The sequence below is a fragment of the Enhydra lutris genome, unplaced genomic scaffold (assembly GCF_002288905.1).
Source record: "Enhydra lutris kenyoni isolate GAN:26980312 unplaced genomic scaffold, ASM228890v2 scaffoldscaffold25, whole genome shotgun sequence".
Lineage (NCBI taxonomy): Eukaryota > Metazoa > Chordata > Mammalia > Carnivora > Mustelidae > Enhydra > Enhydra lutris.
The window spans coordinates 20,872,323-20,893,076 of NW_019154109.1; the positions used below are offsets into that span (position 1 = coordinate 20,872,323).

The window sequence follows — 20,754 nt, forward strand, 5'->3', positions numbered from 1 at the left end:
AATATTGAATGCTTCCCCTCAAAGATTACACAGAAGGAGATCTTTTAAAAAATAAAAAAAGGTTTTTTTTTATTTATTTAAGAGCACAAGTGGCATGAGGGTCAAAGAGAGAACCAGACTCCCTGCTGAGCAGGGAGCCCATATCCTGGGCCAGAAAGAGGTCCTTGATTCTGTTCAACAATGTATGGAAGTTCAGACAAGTGCAATAAGGCTAGACAACGAAATAAAGAGAATAATGTTGAAGAGGAGAAAGTAACAGTGCCGTTGTTCCCAGATGATATGACTGTTTACACAAAGATCATAAGGAATCTACTAAATAACTACTAGAAATAAGTTAATTTAGGAAGATAGCAGGATGCAAGAACAAGATACTAAAATTAAATGCATTTTTACATACAAGAAATAGTAGTATAGTATGTCTTTTTTTCATCTTTTTACTTTTAGCCAATCTATATCATATTTAAAGTAGGTTTCTTACAGACATCATGTATCTGAGCTTTGTTTTTTCACTTTAACCAATGTGATAGTTTCTTTTAAGTGTTTTGTTTAGACCGTTTACATTTAATGTAATTAGTGATAATGTTGTTTGACTTTAAGTCTACAGCTCTTTATTCCTCTTTCTCCCTGTGCCATCTTCTTTATGGATAATTTGGATTTTGTTAATATTCCATTCACCTATCTATTTTTATTTTTTTTCCAGTTCTAGGGATTATAAGATACATATCAAACCTTTCACCTAGTTAGATTTTTACTTGACATGAAATGTAGGAAACATACAACCTTATAGTTTCCTTTATCTCCTCCCCACCCCATTATGCTTGTCATACATATTTCATTTACATACATTGAAAACTCTATCAAGACACAGTTATGATTTTTGTTTTCAATAGTCATACATATTTTAAAGAACTTAAAAGGAGAACAATAGTCTATTATATTTACCAAGTTGTGGTCCATTACAGCATGTCAGTATGTTTTGATTAAATTGTAAATTGCCATTTGACTATAAGGTATTCCTTTTCCTCAACCCTATTTAATAGATGTTTTTAATCAGCTAAGTTGGGGCATATTAAGTAAAAGTCAGCAATTAACTTGCCGTGTTGATTTAAGTGGAAAATATTGCCTCATTTTTTTCATTGTTAATTTGGACTATTTAATTGAAGTGCTCAATAAAGATTTTTGTTTCTAAAGCATACTTTAATTGTATTTGTAATTAGAGGTTTTCTTGGTTTGGACTTACTATTAGAATTTCCATTTTAAAAATAATAGAAATTTTTTAACAAGCCAATTAATAACTTATATGATGATATAAATTGCTCTTGGTGTTTTGAAAAATTTAACAGTAATAAGATTTGCATAGTGCCTCTACTCTTTTATTACTATTTTTCCAGTGAAGTGTATGTTTATATTTTTTATTAAATGTATTCCAGAACAGGGTAGGTACTTTCGATTTAGGTGCAGATAATAATGGATTCATTTTTGCTCTGTCACTTGAAATTGGAGTCCTATCTGAAGCAATATTGGGAGATCGCTCTCCTGATACCAGTAGATCTGTGTTTTAAGTACACTTCACTGGTAAGGAATCTATTAAAAACAGCTCTTTTGAAGAAATAGTTTTACTTCTTTGGTATTTATTTTAAAGAGCACACTTAAATGCTTATTAGTATGTAAGAACTTAGAAATATTTTTTCTTTTAAGCAACAAAAGAAAAATTTGACCTTTTCCTAGAAATCACAATATGGATTTTACACAAAGTCAAAAGATAATCAGAGCAAAATAGACCAATATTAGATATTCTCTTATTTCCATCTGACCCAAATTACTTCCAGTGACACAAATGATTATTGACATTGATCATTCAACAAATACTTGTTCTTGGTACTGAGTGTATTACTGTGGAAAATATAAGAACAACTAATATATTCATTTCAAATAGTAATAAATTCTGTTAAGACAGGTAAATAGGATAACGGAATACACTTCTTTGAACCAACAATTTAAAGTGTATTTCCCCTCCATGCTAACACACACACACACACACACACACACTCTCTCTCTCTCTCTCTCTCTCTCAAGTAGGATATTGCATTATCCTATTTGAGCTGAGACCTAAATGATCCGTGCAAGCCCTACCATGCAGAAGTGTGGCACAGAGCATTCCAGGTAGAGAGGGTATCAGATGCAAACCCCCTAGATCAATAATGAGGCCATCCTGTTTGAAGGAAAACAAGAGGGAAATGTGCCGGAACCTGGCGATTGCTGGGGAAGTTCTATGAAATGACACAGAGGAAGACTGAAGCCACGTGATGTTATCGTAAAGGTTATGAATGACCTTTTGATTTTACAACTTTTAAAGAACACAGATCAAAACAGAACTTGGTATCAAACTGAATGTCAACTCTTTTTTGTTTTTTTATGCTTTGGACATTTTATTCCAGCTTAATATTTTACCAGTGTGTTTGATTGATTGATTGATTGACTAAGGAGCCACACAGATGTTCTTTGCTAAGCATATTTATTTATTGTGGTAATGTCTGAGCTGTTTTATACTAGCTAATAAAGTGATTTATTTGAGGGAAAAGGTGAATGAGTATAACATATGTGCCAGTTTGTTTAGCTGTTTTAAAAAACAGCCTTATTTTTATGCCTCCTTTAAAGGTTATTCTAACATATTAAGAGAATTCTGCATTCTTGATTATATTTTCTTAACACAAAAGTTCTAATGTTCTTTGTCTTACTAAATTTTCCCAACTATCTCTTTTGAACAAAATGTAATTCTCTTAGAGAATTGAGAGAACAAAAAACTCCTATATTCATGAAATTTACATCGGGAGTGCACCTCCGTGGAGCATCAGTGTCTGATTAAGTAAGGCACTGTCAAAGACAAAAAAGTTAAGTGTCGTTTTTTTCTATTAATGGCTGAGTTCCCAGAATGATTCAGATTTTAGCCTATGATATCATCCTTACTTAAGTGGTTAGACAGACAAATAAATACTTAGAGAAATAGCAGAATAAAATCAAGAGGAAAGTAGAAATAATTAAAAAGAGTAACAGTCTAATTCAGGCTTTAAAGTGAGTGTTACATATTCAGTTTTGATTCAGAACATTGTGATTCCAGTGACAAATTGAATGTACTTTCGTATTTCGTTTTGTCTGACACTGACATTAATACTAGTGGAAAGCACCTGCTTTCATTTTCAGAGTGCTTTAAGAAAGTTAATCCTGAGAAAGGGATTCTGGGAGATGGGAGGCTTGAATGCTTTCTGTGTTCTCTCCCCTTCTGATTCCAATTTATTTACCTCTCTTGAGCCAAGCAGCTTCGGAGGTCAGAAGGCCTGCAGGAATGAGGGAGAAAGTGGGTTCTGTGGAGTCCTGGTAGAAATCTGATGCAGAATTTTATCATCTCTGCACTCCTTGAAAGCCTGGAAAATAATGCAAGAGAAGCCCCACAAGAGCCCCTAGGCAGGTCCTAGGAAGAGCTGTCTGCAAAAATCTCCCCTCCTCCCAGTTTTTTGTCATAAAATGTTAATTCCCAGACAATTACTTATTAGTTAATTATTTATTAGTTAAATTATTATTTATTTAATTTCTTAATTATTTATTAAATTAGTTAATATTAATTAAAACTCCACAAGGACTTATAAGGAGAATTTTTTGAAATTATTTTTAAATACGCGATTAATTTCTTAGATAAAAATGAGTGGATGCGTAAGGATAGGCAGGATGAGTCTGAAAAAAAGACACTGGTCTTGATGACGGTCGGGAGAGATAAACTAACATTACTCAACTTGACAGTACACTCTGAAGCTACTTCGATACAGTCCGTATGATCCTAACACAAGGATAGAGAAATACTTCAGTAGAACAAAATAGAACCTTTCTCAACCAGAGTTCTTCACCTGAAGCACAGCTCAGGATGTGATTTCAGTTACTGTTTTCTTGATTTCCCCAAGGATAACATAGAACGAGTACCATTCTAGAGGCACTGGAAAGAAGTCCATTTATTGTAAATAGTGTATGTGTTAGGCATCAGGGCTTCATTTTTTTCACAAAATCTAGATTGAGAGAAACTAGATAATTCAGAACTATGAAATTAAATATATGGCAAAGATGGAATTTCACCTATGTGGAAGACTTTTTTTTTCCTTTTAGTAGTAATAGTATGGACACAATTGAGTATCCATATGGGAGAAAAAACTTGAATCCTATGGCACTTCATGTGTGAAATAAATTCCAGGAAATTTCACAACTTTAATCTAAAAATGAAAACAAAAATCTTAGAAATTTTTGAGCTCCATGTGTAAAAATGAATGGATTAGGAAGAGCCTCTTAAATCAGGAGACCTAGAAATTTCAGTTGCTTTTAAAGGACAGATTCTATCAAATGCAATGTCTTTTATCTGATTTTTTTTCCAAAAGACACCGTAAATACGTAATGTTGTATGTAAAAATGATGTTAAAAAATACTTGAAATAGAAATGACAAGTATTTAAGTGTCAGTTATAGACCAAGTGCTCTCCTAAACTAATAGGAAAAGCAAAACCACAATAGAAAAAAATAAATGATACAAATAGGTAATTCCATTTATGTAGAATTCTAGAACAGGAAACGCTAATACGGAGTGATAAGAATCACTCCATGGTTGCCTGGGGCAGTTCATGGGAATTGCTGGCAAAGGGGCAGGATAGAATTTTCTGAAGTAAAGGGAATGTTCTGTATCATTGTGGAGATGATTATATCGGCAGATCTTGGACCGATGTAGTTAGGTGTTTACTTTTATGTATGTAAATTATACTTCCAGAAAGTTGACTTAAAACTATAGTTGATACCCTTAAATGCTAGTATTTTAAAGGATATTAGCACCTATTGCTCTAAGGGCTGTGGACAAAAGGATGTTCTCTTTTCTTGCACAAAATTGGATTTTTATAGTCTTAATGGTAGCAACTTTAAAACGTCTGATAAGATAAAAATTAGTATCTTTCAATCCAGTAGTCCTGTTTCTTGGACTGTTCCACAGGACTAAAAGCCCCAGTACATAAAAACATGTATGCAAATACGTTTAACACAGAACTGTTCTTAGTGGCTCAAACCCGTGTACCAAATAAATGCCCATTATTAGGGGAATGGCTGATGAAACTGTGGGACATATTTATCATATGGTATTATGTAGCCATTTAAAAGGATGGGTTCAAACTATCAGGAAGGACACCCATAAGTTACAGTTAAGGGGAAAAGCATGATGCACAAAGGGGAAGCAAATAGGCTATCTCATTTTTGAAAAGGAAATAGTGCTCTAAAAAAATGTCCTATAAAGATGCATGTTTTAATGTATATGCAAAAAAAAAAAATTTAAGGATATATTCCAGATCCTAAACATGGTTTACCTAGCATGAAAGGCAGGATGTGGGAGGAGTGGGAGAAGAGAGGAGCAATGGAGAGGAGGAGTGGTGCGCAGAATCAAATTTATCCGAAAAACATCACAACAGCACACACATATAATTTCCCGTCTTTGCAAAATATCATATATCTTCATAAGCCAGAAGAAAATTTGTTTTTTAGAAAGATGCTACAAAGTAATATTGATAACATTCTTCTATTTTAGTAAATAAACAAGATCCTCTATAGATGAGCGCTGCTTTCAGTTTCTCCGAGAAACTGTCCAAATATAATCCTCTTGATTTCCAGGCACAAAAAGTCCATTTATTTTGGAGTGGTATGACCAATACAGAAAAATTAGTTCCGCTCTCTCCTGTACCAGCCATTTGGTCCCCTAGAGTGGCTGCTGCTCAAGGGCAGATCTGCACAGACTGTGGAGTCCCTTTTGATAACAGTGGTTGAGAGAATAAGAATTGACTACTTCTAGCTCTTTGGGTTTGCTGAAGTTCCACTTAGTCTTTCCCCAGGAAGCATGTTTCTCACTAGAGCATGTATAGGGAGGCACTGTGAGATCTCACTTGATGTCTTTCAGCCCCCCGTTTTTTTTTCCCTTCTACCTGTACATTTCATACTCCTATTTCGCTGACTTTGGATGGTGAGAGAATACATCCAACTCTGATTTGGTCAGAGTAGTAAATACAGGAGGAATTCTGTATCTGTGGTCATCATTGGTTTAGATTCCTTCGAAATTACAATGGGTGCTTTTAGCACTGGTTGTGTTTTCTCGGTCTTTTTTGCATAGGACATAAATCCTGTTTTCACTGTCCACGTAAGGGGAAAACACACTTTGCCATGTGGGAAACAGTTTCTTTGATTGAACCCTCCTATCCCTCATCTTTGGAAAACCTTCGTTCTCCATGTTTATCTTCTGTATCCTGCTACACCTCTATGTTTGCTTACAGGAATGTCTAAGATTGTTTTCGTTCCCCTTCATTGACCTTTACTGACATAGGATATGAACACAGGAACCCTTAACCCCATTGTAATTGATTAAAACAGAACATTTGGAATACCTTGCCACAGACACACACTCACTCACTTTATCAGAGCTTTCCAGAGTAGGAACAGACAATGAATGGGTTAAGAGTCACTAATAGTATAGCCATCTCACCTCATATGTAGACATAAAGCATCTTGTAAGATCGGTCTTGTTCAACAGAGCACCCAGTTCAGAGCATCTGATCACATAAAACCTAAGTCCAGTGAGGCACCCAGTTTGAGACCTCAGTGATGCAAACAGTATGGAAGAGCTGTTTGATGAGTGCTTCCAAAGATTATCTGTACCCTATTAAATTCTCATTTGAAGGTTCCTAAGAAGACAAAAAAAAAAAAAAAAGTTCTTAAGAAAAAAAATTGAGCCCTCATTCTAAGGATGACCTGGATGTGATTAAGAAAGCTCTGAAATTATTAACTCATCTTTCCATACTTAAGTGCTACAAATTAACCACCTTTTAAAAACATTGTGGTGAATCATTTTTTCCCACTCTTGAGATATTAAACATTATTCAGTTAGTTACGAATACTAAAATATTGATCTTACATTAAAGAGGGTGAAGGACTAAAGTAAATCAAAACAAATTGAAAAAAAAAAAAAAGGTAGACCTGATCAGTCAATCATTCAAATCGAGCAGGAGAGGAAAAAAAAAACAACAACAACAAAACACATGCACCCTCTATATATATTAATTATATAATTATATGTTTTATGTATAATTCCTTTTTTCATGGAAATTCTCTGGAGAATTTATGAATCTGAAAAGATGGGGCAAATAGGGAAGGATTTTGAGTTGGCATTAGGAAATGTTAATGGGATCAGTGTAAGTATAGGCAAGTTAGTCCAATATGCACGAGGCTGCTTTCAGTATGAACGCTTTAACTGATAAAACTTGGAGGAGATTGAAATTATTCAACGCATTGGTGTTTTAGAAATTGAAACATTCGTTTTAATAACATCCCCTTTCCCTTTGTTTTCTTCTCCTCTTTTGTTTTTTTTGTTTGTTTTGGTTTTAAACAGGCCATATACTCCTATGAAAGGAGGAATCTCCAATGTATGGTTTGACAGATTTAAAATATCTAATGACTGCCCAGAACACCTTGAGTCAATCAACGTAATGTGTCAAGTGCTTACAGATTTGATTGAGGATGAAGTAAAAAGTGGCATCAAGAAGAGTAGAATATTAGTAGGTAAGACCATTAAATGTTGGTAATTTAAATTTCTTTCAATTTGCTCTATTCTTATACATTAAACTTTACTTGGAATATTATTTAGCAACACTTGTATATCATTTGACCTGTTTATAGTTTCAAATAGAGTTTACATGTTAAGGGTTTCAAAAATATTAAATGACAGCTCATGAAACTTTATTTTCTTTCTGATAATAACATAATTTGAGAATTCCATGCTTAGTTTTCAATTAAGAGATTATTCATTTTAGTTTTTAAAATATTTTATTTTAGTTAGCTTAAGTTTTATAAATATGTTTAAACTATTGCCATGATTAAGGTAGCATATGCCATCAAAATATCAAATTCATGAAAAGTAAACTCTTCGTGGTTAGTATCAGAGGAGTAGGGTGTTTGTAAACTTCCTGTTAAACATACCTTCAGGGGCACCCAGGTGGCTCAGTGGGTTAAAGCCTCTGGCTTCGGCTCAGGTCGTGATCCCAGGGTCCTGGGATCGAGCCCTGCATCGGGCTCTCTGCTCAGCAGGGAGCCTGCTTTCCTTCCTCTCTCTCTGCCTGCCTCTCTGCCTACTTGTGATCTCTGTCTGTCAAATAAATTAAAAAAATAAAATAAAATCTTAAAAAACAAACAAAAAAAAATACCTTAAGCAATTTCTGTTTCCAAGGAGATATAAAGTACCTTTACATAAACTGTTTATTCTACTTAATGCCCTTTGCTTTTTCTGTAAAAGAAATATTAAAATACAAATATTGTATAATATTAATTAAATACAAATATAAAATAAAATATTAAAATATTAAATACATAAGCTATTAAAATATCTATTTCTGTAATACATAGGAAAACGAGATTAGTTGGATAGGGTGTAGATGGTACAGGACATATTTTCGTGAAGAAGTTTATTTTCAAATATAACTATCCAATTTATAGCGAGTTGTATTTAGTGATGAAAATATAAAGCAAATTAGCTATCTCTGTCATATTCTAAATAACATTAAAATGCACATTGGGATCCTGTATAGACAAGATTTGGGTAAATTAATAAACTTCCTTTGTATTTACTGAAGTACTAAACTAGTCATTGAGTTGAGAGGCAGTATAAGACTTCTAATACATGTTGTCAAATTCCTTTCATGAAAAAATTGTATGTATTGATACTTCTACCACCCCTATTAGAATGTCCATCTTATTATATCCTCATTGATAATATTGTCTTGAAAAAATTTGCTAAAAATAAGGCAATTAATTTGTAATTACTTTGTTATTTTCCTTCTAATTTTGTTTGTTACATTTTTACACAGGAAAGCTTCTCTTAGTTGTCTGTTACTCTTTCCTCTTATGATTTTTCTTTTCCAAATAAGGTCTCAGTTTAAGAAAATCTCTAGAACTTGGGTAAATACTCAAATTTTCTGCTGGTTTTCTATAATTTTTTTTTTTTTACATGTAATTCTTTGATTCATCTGGAATTTATTTTGCTTTCTTTTTACCATGTCATGGAAGTATTAGTTAATTTTCTGAAGTACCAAGAGAACTTTATTAAGAAATAGTCTTGTTTATAAAGCGATCAGTAATATAGTCAGTATTTTCTCAGAATTCCATTGACTTTATAACAATATTTCTTTTTGAAAGCTTTGTAGATGATTATATTATAAAATGATAAAACTTGAAATTTATGGTAAAGCCATATTAAAATATTTACACATTGTTTTATGAATATAAAAAGCTGGGAAAGAAAAAAAGGTATTTTTTTAGAATTTGTGAGTTGAGCTGATTAACTTCTATAAAAAAGCTTCTTTCCTACTTTGAGATGTGAAAGAGACCACAAAGGTGCAGATGCAAGGCGGTTTGTTCTTGTTACCTGTATTGTTAGTCATTTCACTAGTCAAAGAACATAAATCTTCAGGAACGGTTCCGTAGCATTAAACATGTCCCCCAAATTCACATGATCCTTGACCTCTTACACTATGATAAAACATTAGTTATGTTTATATTCGTTATTAATATAACTATATATTACAGATAGTTACCTATATAAAACCATGGTATATTATCATAACTATATATATATTTAAAAAATATATTTATATTCGTTATAACTCCTTTTTTGTGTCTAGGATTCTTTACGTGGGTTAACTCTTAATGCAGAAAGGAAATACCATTCTAATCCTGTGGAGATCTTTTTGCTGTGGTTGTTATTTGCTTGTCTTATGGACCTAACCGAACCACCCATTTATTTGAAAATGTGGCACAAGAAGCAGTGTCACTGCTGTGTTCGAGTGTGTGTACGTGCATCCCCTGCGTTGTGTGAATCATAATTGCAGCTGATGGTGGTATATACCACAAGCAAGAGCTTGGGCTCTGGGCTCGGCCTGCAGGTTTGCAACCCTAGACTCATGACTTTATAGGTACAGAATCCCCTTAGCCTCTGTGCTTGGATGACAATAATAGTAGCTCTCTTACAGAGTTGCGATGATTGAACTAGTCAACTCCTACCATCTTAGAAACGTGTCTGGCACGTAATGTTGAGACCGGTTTCTTGCTGTTATTAAATAATCTTTATAGCCCTTATGCCAGGGTCACTCCAAACAGCAGAAAGGCCCTACTGGGTTAGGCCCGCCCCCGGGAGACTCAGGTAGCTCACTGCTCCTTCCCCACCAGCTGTCTTCATTTTGCTCAGTGGTGGACATGCTGTGTTTCCCTTTCTTTTTCATAGATTACTTAAACAGAAGTTACTGCTTAATATTTTTCTACTGGTTTTTATACTTTTGTGTGTCTATTATGGTACATTTTAAGTGAAGTAAGATTTAAGTGCATTCATAACATGTTAATGAAGGAGGGATTCAATGGGTAGTTGAAGAAAAATGCGCTTAAGATCTTGAACAATTTTTATTACAGACACACATATGCACCACAGTAAGGTTGGGTTATTTTCAAAAAATTGTAAAAGGAAAAACCAGAGAATTTTAGGATCAGAAAGGAAAAATATGGAGATAATAGGTACAAAAATTGTTATCTTTATTGATTTTGTTTAATATGGGATAAAATTTCTGATTTAATATCATACAGTATATGCTCATGGAACCCTTATCTCTAAGATTATATCTGCAACCGGTGTAGCTTTGTAAAGCAACACTATTTTCTGTATTCGGGTAGGTGGGAGCCTATCCGTTGTCTGTGGTTTTATTTTGATGAGTGTTTTTTTTTTTTTAACCCTAGTTTTAAAAACAATTGTTTTAATAATTTATATTTGCCAAACTGCTTTTGGATAGTGTACCTAGCTCGATCAGGTCAAAGATGGTACTTCTCATACTAAATTTGATCTCCAAATTGTTAATAAAAATGTTAAGTCTTGGAATACCAAGAAAACTTCAAAAATTTTACAGCCTAATGAGGGAGATGCAGAAGTAAGGTGCTCTAATACGATGTATTGTGAAAGTGTGTTACAAGCTGCATTGTGAGCAGTCAGGAAAAACAGGTGATCTTTGGGAGAGTTAGGGACTGTTTCTTAGAAGAGAGGACTCTCCAGCTGAGTTTTAAAGAATGCGTAAGAATACGACTGGTAAACAAAGAGGGAAGCACATTCATGGAAGAAAAGAAGGGCACAGTTAGAATCTCTCAGAATATACTAGTTTAGTATGCACTCCAGTCCCCAAGGATTTTTGAATTAGATGCAGAGAATGACGGGATGGAATGTGCATTTCAGAAAGCTTATGCTGGCAACATGGTGGTATGGTGGCGGGCAGGCCAGTCTGAAGACCTGGAGAACAGCTACAAGGCAAATGCAGTAGGTCCAAGAGAATGACAGTGATTAACACAGCCACTGTTTACAGATTTAGGGAACACAAAGATGAGTAAGGTTTTTACTGAAGGACATGATAGTCCACTGCAGGCATTACCTATGAAAACAAATCTTGATTTTCTAGTCATCAGTGGAAATATATTGCTTTCTTAATGGAAAAAATAAATTAACTTTGGTTAAATAGGAAGAGCTAGACAAAAAGTTCACTAACTGTCCTAGTGCTGGGGTCAGATAGAGGAGATGGTCAAGGAACACCAGTGTGTTCTTAGAGACGTTTGTGAATCCTCACTCTGTACATTAAGACTATCAGGCATAAGAAAGCTTATTTATTTAATTTTATGTATTTGTACCACTCATGATTCTACAGAGGGTGTGATAAAAGTTAGGGGAAACGAGCAGTAAAATAGTGACTTTAAATCAGTTTCTGATTGTTGATAATATAGTTACTATAATAAATCAGTTGGTTCAAATCTTGTAGCCTGAGAAAATTATTAATAATGTTATATTATTCTGTCTTCTTGTTTTATTAATGTGGGGAGTGTCCATTGTGCAGAATGTAAGCAAATTCATAGTACTACATTCTGCCTCTCTGTTAATATCAGTGTTGAAACTCATTTCCTTCTTGTATGTTTCTGTATAATGTGGGAAATCAAAATGAAGAAAGGTATATAATTTTTCCCATGTGTACTGCTGTGCTTTAAAAGTACACATAGTAGTAATAGTACTAAAATAGTTCACATTTATATTACACTTGACAGTTTTTAAATTGCCATTATTATACATCATATTGTTTTATTTTCAGATAGTGTTTAAATTATAAGGTTTTCATGCACAGTATCTCTTTTGAGCCTTGTGACAGGTAAAACAGGAAATTATTATTCTAATTTCTGATATTTAAAAACAAAACAAAACAACAACAACAAAAAAACCTAAAATCCAAAGAGATTCTAGCTAACATAAAATCTAGTTGGGACTAGAACCCAGATCCTTTGACTTCGTCACCTTTGTACCAGGATGGGATTCCTTTTTCGGCCACTAGGTGGTGACAATTTGTTTAAGACAAAGTGATAAAATTTAGGGTTTAACTTTGATCTAGGACATCTAGAATCTGACTAATGATATAACCAGATTACAAGAATTTTGATAATATGAGCATACTGTCAGAATTTTGAAGCAGGGAGAATCAAGTAATCCTGGAATTACACCTGAGTAATTTATGTGGATGTTCTAAATACCTATCATGAGAGAAATGGTTAAGGGAATTATGGTCTATTAATACAATTGAATATTATGTAATTATTAAATACTGTATATACACATAGAATGAACATTATGAGTGTGTGCTCAATGAATAAAGTTATGTTTTTTTAAATTCTGTTGAAAGACTTAAGTCAGTATGATATGAAAGAAAAAGTAAGGTATAAAAATTATATATTGAGTGTTTAACTATTAAAATGAACTTTAAAAATATGTCAGAATTATGTATGAGTAGTGAAATTTTGGATGACTCATTTTATTTCTGCCTGTATGATGTAAACACTTTATACACTGGATATATATCAGTGTATTAATTTTATAATATTTAAAATAAAAATGAAAGGACAATTGCAATGACCAAGATGAAGATGAGCACCAAAATTTCCAGTCTCCCTTCGTCCTGACCTTACACAAGTTTCTTTTGAAACTTTTAGCTCTTTCTTGAGCTAAAACTTGAGAAATGATAGCAGATTCCTACTTTCTTTTCATATATGTGTGTGTGTGTGTGTGTGTGTGTGTGTGTGTGTGTGTGTATCTTCATTAAACAACTTGTGTTTCTTCAACAACAAGTAGAACTTTAAAGGCTTGGAAGTCCTGTTTCAACAGCTTTTTCTGGAAGATGATAAGTATTTTGTTTACCCTGTAAATATCAGAGAAAATAGACAAATAGATATTCCCAAATCTTTTGAGACTTTATCACAGTTTATAGTCTGAATAACTATAACATATAAGTTAAATGGAAGAGTTGTTGAAATTTGAAGGGAGGGTAGATTTTATTACATGCTAAAAGTTCTGTTTAATTGATGGTAAACTTGAATTTGTAAGTATTTTTTTCCTCTGGATTTTGTTTTCAGATAGATTCATTTTCCCAGGATAGTTTTTTTTTTTTTTTAATACATTGTTTCTGGTTTATTTTATTTAAAAATTTCATAAAAGCTAGGTTTATTATTTTTTAACATGTTTTATTCAGCTTGTTAATCTTAAATGTATGTTGAAATGTTAACTCTTGACATTTTAATACTTTGCCAGCGACTATAAATACACATTGTAACCATTACTACAATGAGTTTACTATTTGGTATTTACTTATTGAATAGTATATTTTAGATTGCATTTTAGACATTTAGATGGAAATTAAATTCAAATAACTAGTCTTTTGTGTTAAATTTCCTTCTATTAGAAAAAAATACACAAAGTCCCTTTTCATAATAAGTTGTGATGCTAAAGGTGATTGTATTGTCAAAGATGACTGGTGAGAAATAGATTACCTCACAACATTATAATTGGGTAAGGGGCTTAGAGTAAATGTTTAAATAATAAGATTTCAGTGAGCACATTCATTTTCACTATGAATTATGAGTATCGAACGTGAGGTTCAGAATCTGCAGGACGCACTCATATCTGTTCATAATGACGTCTCAAATGGAAAATGGTTTCTTATCTTTGGTTTTGTTCTTGTTAGGCTGGTTTCATTCAGGGGGCTCTGAAACCACACAAAGTGATTAGGTTATGCTGGTCAATAAGAATGAAATGGTGGAGGGGGAAATTTAATCTGTAAAATTTTCTCAGTATGGATGATTTTAAAATAACTAAGTTGTTTTTGCTTACTAATCTGTTTCATTCACCTTTTATCTTGTGATTTTTAAATCTCTGTCATATTAAAAGATCACATTTAATGATCCTAGCCTCAGCGTGTCTTTATGAAACGTCTCTTTATGAAACGTTTTCTTTTTGCTCCAGTTATGAATTGTGAAGCTTTTTTCGATCATTGATGCAGCTTAAATTACCTGGAACTTCATCATCCGCTATGATAGCCCTTAGCACACATGACTATTTAGGCTTAAATTTGAACTCGCTGAAATTAAATAAAATTAAACATGTAGTTCCTTAGTCACACTGGTCATAGTTAATATATTCCTTAGGTACATTTGGCAAAAATATAATTCAAGCTCTTGAATTTCTCCAAAAAATAAAAACTTGGTTCCTACAGCCTTGGTATCTATAACATACGGTTTCTTTTAAATCAAGACCATATTTTCACTTTCTTTCCTTCCCCATAATACCTAATCCTGAATCGTCTGCCTTGCAGGCATTGGTATTTTTCTAAGACTCTGATTCTCATACATTTGATGTGTAGGTAGAAGAGCTTTTAAAAATTAGACATGTACTTTGAGATTGTGTTAGAGGGTCTGGCGCTGGGTCTAGGAATCTTTAATTTTAAGGAGCCAGATTTAGAAATCTGGCTGGGGGACACTTTTTTGCTTTTTTCTAAGCTTTACTTTTATAGCCAGTCATATCGCCAAAGAGCCACATTCCCTGATGATACAAATTTGTCCCCTTATAGATATAATTTTATAGAACCACAACCTATATTTATTCACTTATTTGATGAGATACTTACTAGATGCCTGCTATGTGCCAGGCACTTGTTCTAAGCATAGGGAGGGGACATCAGTGAGTAAGACAAAAATCCCTCTTCACATGAACCTTATAGACTACTGAATGCTAAGGCTTTATGTCCCAGACTTACATAAAAGTCATGAGCAGAAGAAGCTGTCTGATTGTAATTGTAATGTCTGATTTTGAGTTTGATGTTTAATAAAGATCTCCTTGATAAATTCCACCCAGGAATTCAATGCCAGTAGAAGTTTCCAGTAGGATTTGGCATGATTCCTTCTGTTAAAGAATGTTGTCTTGCTACAAGGAAGCAGTTGGAAGACCAGAAGTACCCGTAATTGCTGCTGCCCTCCCATATTATATGTGTCTCTCTCTCCTTCGTTCTTTACCTCTCATTCTACCAGGAACCCATCTCTCTCTCCCTCACATTTCCCCCTCATTTTAAAGCTGTAGTTTTATTGTGAACAGTGTGTTTGGTTATAAGCAACCTGGAATTCATTTTGTAAGTAAATTGGAAAAAGAGGGGAGATCTGAAGCGATGAAGGAAGTAATCATTTGCTAGGATTGGTTCTGTGAACTTGAAGGAAGTCTGCGGTCATATCCTGGGAGATACAGATTCTTAATCTTAAACTGAAAGTACACTTCTGTATTTACAATAACTCTAAACTTTGAAAGTCCTTTTTGTTTGACTTTTACAAGTGATTATTAAACATTTGTATATAATAGATTTAAAAAACTTTGTGGAAACCCTGGGGCACCTAGGTGGCTCAGTCGGTTAAGCCTCTGCCTTCGGCTCAGGTCATGATCCCAGGGTCCTTGGATTGAGCCCCACTTCAGGCTCTCTGCTCGGTGGGGTGTCTGCTTCTCCCTCTGCCTCTCCCTCCCCTCCCAAATTGTGCTCACTGTTGCTCTCTCTTGCTCTCTCATTCTCTGTCTCTCTTTCTCTCTTAAATGAATAAATGAAAACTTTTGAAAAATAAAAACTTGGTGGAAACCCTAAAGATCATCTAGTCCAACTATCTAATCTTACTGGAAATGAGATTCTCGGTTTTAAATAATTTACCCCAAGGCAACATCTAGAGTGTCGTAGGATTAAAACTCGGTTTCCCTTTATTTCACTGGGGTCCTCTTTCTACCAGACTTTACATTAAAAAATGTTTCATGTGGGGGTGCCTGGGTGGCTCAGTGGGTTAAAGCCTCTGCCTTTGGCTCGGGTCATGATCCCAGGATCCCGGGATCGAGCCCCGCATCGGGCTCTCTGCTCAGCAGGGAGCCTGCTTCCTCTTCTCTTTCTCTGCCTGCCTCTCTGCCTACTTGTGATCTCTGTCAGATGAATAAATAAAATCTTAAAAAAAAAAAGTTTCATGTGCCTTTAAATATGATAAATTTAAGAGACATTCATGAACTTTTTATTACTTTCATCCTATAATATATGGTTTCTAAGAACTCAGCTAAACAGACTTTTGCTGAGTTACCACTGTGTACCAGGAAGTGTACTCACCACTGGGCACAGGAGATGAGGAAGCCACCTCCTGGGCACATGTGCAACAGGGGGCGAGGACACTTCGCTGAGCTCCTCATAAACTTGCAACACAGTGTGATCATGGGAGGCAGAACGGTTCTTATCCTCAAGGATTTCAAAATCTAGAGAACTAACTTACAGTTGCTAAATTAAAACTTGGTCAGAATTCTATTTCAGAGTGTTTGCTTTATAACCCACGTACTATATCACATAGAAAAACTTGAGAAGAAAAAGAGCAGTCTATAACTAGAACTGTAGCAAAACCCGGTAAGAATCACATTCTCTCTGCTTACTTGCAATGAGGGTTTACCGAAAACACTCATCTTGTCTGCAGCAATCTCTGCATATCCAAGTGGGGCATGTCCTGTTGATCAGTGTACACATCCACAGGTAATGCAGTCCGGTGGTTTTTAACCTTTTTGGGAATCTGATGCATATATGCAACTTTCACACTCAATTTTAAGGTGTGTATGGGGCTCGTCCCCTGCCAAGCCCATTCATGATCTCTAAGACGTATCTGCATCTGTGGCTGGTGTGGGGGGTTATTTTGAAAGAGCCTTCCAGGTGGTTCTCATCCATGGTGAACTTCTGCTGTTGAGGCCCTGTTATTTCTTTCTGGTATGTTGGAAACCAGAGATGTAATATTCATCGTACATTGTCATTATTTACATATTATGTACTTCTTAAAAATCCAAACTTCGCAAGCCTCAGTAATCTTCACTCATACGTTGTATCCTGCGTCCAAAATAATATTATTGCCCTGCCCAATAATATTATTAGACATTATTAAATAAATAAAATATAAAAAAATTTAAAAGCAGTTCTATTTGAATAAATACTAGAGGATAGTGGAGAGTACATTAAGGTCTGTTATAAACAATCTGGATTCCAAAAGTCCTAGCTTAACAGCCAGAATTAGGGACGCCATCCTTAAACAGGTCGCCCAATCTTGGGCCTTGGTTCACTTCATCCGTAAAAAGAGATTGTAGTAAATTTAAATTTATAGTTTCTTTAAGCATTCAGCTTTACACTTTGTTAAGTGAAATAAAGCAGGAGGCTGGAAATGAGGAGATCTGGATTCCACACCAGTATATATTTTTATATTTCCATAAGTGTGTGGCTGTGTGATTTACTTACTATATTTATTTCTCACAAAATGTAAACAAGACACCTTTTAGCTCTCACTCAAGCAGGGGAGTAGCATTCCAGGTCTCGAGCCTGAAGTTGGGCCCCCACATCTTATACTTAGCTCCGTATTCTGTGATGTCCCTGGTGCCCCGTCGAGGACAAGGGTCTGTGTATTTAGTATGTGTGCTGCTGAGGGGAGCACGGGACTGTGTATTTTCGTCTGCATATCTTCGGTGGCTAGCACAGTGTTCGGACACATGAAAGACAATAACAGTTTGTTAAATGAATTATTTTTTTTAATCTTTTGAAAAAGTTTGTATAGGTACATCTTTTAATTATACCATCGTAAGTCAGTTTCCAAAACAATATTGTAAATCAGAGATGTTTTAACTAGCTCACCGAATATTTTTTTAAGATTTTATTTATTTATTTGACAGACAGAGATCATAAGTAGAGAGGCTGGCAGAGAGAGGGGGGGAGGCAGGCTCCGTGCTGAGCAGACAGCCCGAGGCGTAGCTTGATCCCAAGACCCTGGAATCATGACCCAAGCCGAAGGCAGAGGCTTTAACACACTGAGCCACCCAGGCGCCCCTCACCAAATTTTTGATTATCTTCCCTAAAAGATCCCTAAACATCTCTTATAAGGCAGGCACGAGAAATGTCACTCTTCATGGTGCTTGGAGCTTGGCAAGTAAGAGAGGTGCATGTTATTAATTCTGGTGGCAGTGGGAGGACTCCTATAATACAAGTATAAGCAAAACGTAAGTGGACATTAGAAGTTTAAATAACACTTGTGCTGACTCGTATTTTGAGTTATGATAAATATGTTTAGTCAATGAGCATGATTTCTTTGTTTAATTACAACTCTTTTTAAAAAAAAAAAGATTTTATTTATTTGACAGAGATCACAAGTAGGCAGAGAGGCAGGCGTGGGGGGTGGGGAGCAGGCTCCCTGCTGAGCAGAGAGCCCGATGCGGGGCTCGATCCCACGACCCTGAGATCATGACCTGAGCCAAAAGCAGAGGCTTTAACCCACTGAGCCACCCAGGTGCCCCCCAACTCTTTCAACAAGTCTCTTTACCAGTGATGACCTAGATGAACCAGTGTTACTCATTTTAAGTATTTTTTTAATGAGCTCGAAAGTAGACTGTACTTTTTAGCACTGTATCTCTGTAAAGGTCTCCAAATATTTTACAATATGCATGGAAGCCTGACCCAGATGTATCTTGTTTTAAATTATTGTCGCATTTATTCAACTTCTTCTGATAAGTGAATTTTTTCTTCCTTTAGGAGGATTTTCTATGGGAGGGTGCATGGCAATGCATTTAGCATATAGAAATCATCAAGATGTGGCAGGAGTATTTGCTCTTTCTAGTTTTCTTAATAAAACATCTGCTGTTTACCAGGTAAGTTCCAGATTTTAAAAACAAAACAAAACAAACAAGCATAAAATATTCACATGTTGAAACTAAGACGAAATTGTTAATTAGGCAGTAACCATCAGTGCACAAAGCACTGCTGGGACTCCATCCCCAATTATATTATTTAATATAGTCATATTAAATAATAATTCCAGCTGGTCATTAATGTTCAGGAAATGCCATAGGAAGACTATTGTTAAGCTCAGCGTCAAAGGTGAAAGAATAAAAAGAATCTGTATGTATGATATATATGTATCCCTTACACCATGATAAAAATATGGGTGATTGTAGCGAGGTTTGTTTATGTCATGAATGTAATCAAAACAGAATCTCTCACATTCCTGATGCCTGTTTCATAGCAACAGGCTAATACAGGGATACAGTCCGTCGCTCTGTAACTTCATACCTGCAGTAGAAACGGCGGATACAGGAATGAAAACTACAATGTAGTTTTTCCCTTAATTGTCCCTGTCTTCCTCCGTCCTTCCACCCTGCGTGAAGAGGTGTGTCTGCTCGAGTTACACGGTTTCTTCAGGAAACACTCTGCCATGTTTGAGGCAGTCCTCTGTGGAGTCACTGCTGGTTGCACAGGACTAACGGTAGCTCCCGTGGTACCTGCAACCAGCTGGATCCCCCAGACGGCACCACGCCCGCCTCTTTTCTCCCTTGGAACAGTAAAGCTTGGGTAGAGTGGCCCTTTGTCTGCCCTGTCTGATTTCCCAGAATGATGTCCTTTAGGGAATTTCTTTTTTTTTTTTTTTAAAGATTTTTATTTATTTATTTGACAGACAGAGATCATAAGTAGGCAGAGAAGCAGGCAGAGAGAGAGAGAAGGGGAAGCAGGCTCCCCACTGCCCAGAGAGCCCGATGTGGGGCTCGATCCCAGGACCCTGGGATCATGCATGACCTGAGTTGAATGCAGAGGCTTAACCCACTGAGCCACCCAGGCGCCCCAGGGAATTTCTTAAACATTTCCGTTTCTGTGTCCCGTTCCCAGGCTCTTCGGGACGGCGACGGTGTGCCCCCTGAATTATTTCAGTGCCACGGTGCCGCAGACGAGTTAGTTCTTCATTCTTGGGGTGAGGAGACAAACTCGATGTTAAGGTCCCTAGGAGTGAGCACGAAGTTTCACAGTTTCCCGGGTGTTTACCATGAGCTAAGCAGAGCCGAGCTCGAAAACCTGAAGTCATGGATTCTTACAAAGCTTCCGGGAGAAGTGGAAAGGCAACGTGAATGAGTCAGGGAAGATTTGCTCATCTACATGTCATGTCTCCATGAAAAGTGGTTTTTACTGCCAAATTACAGTTTGATAAATGATAATTAAAATACTAATGAATATCACGTGTACTGATTTATTTACTAGTCACTGAAATGCTTAGCACTACAGAGAGTCGCATCCTCTTATCAATGGCAAATATTAATTTAGACAAACATCTGTGGATTGTTTTTCAGATATATTTGTAAATAATTGGAGACTTTTAAAAAAAATTTTATTTATTTTTTATTTCTTTTCAGTGTTCCAGAGTTCATTGTTTATGCACCACACCCAGTGCTCCATGCAATACGTGCCCTCCACTATACCCACCACCAGGCTCACCCAACCTCCCACGT

General features: G+C 35.4%; 1 protein-coding gene across 5 annotated transcripts in view; it reads left to right on the forward strand.

The window, feature by feature from the left end:
• LOC111151084 (lysophospholipase like 1) overlaps nt 1-20,462 on the forward strand; it is a 35,043-nt gene extending 14,581 nt beyond the window's left edge. For 2 of the 5 annotated variants that reach the window (XM_022508837.1, XM_022508836.1), the window contains 3 exons: nt 7,450-7,619; nt 19,013-19,128; nt 20,141-20,462. In XM_022508837.1, the coding sequence (XP_022364545.1) occupies nt 7,450-7,619; nt 19,013-19,128; nt 20,141-20,380 (526 nt within the window). In that variant the 3' untranslated portion in view covers nt 20,381-20,462. Of the gene's footprint in view, nt 1-7,449; nt 7,620-18,992; nt 19,129-20,140 lie in introns of all 5 variants that reach the window. The other 3 variants (XM_022508839.1, XM_022508840.1, XM_022508841.1) reach the window with 2 other exon arrangements.
• The last annotated feature ends 292 nt before the right edge of the window (nt 20,463-20,754 follow it).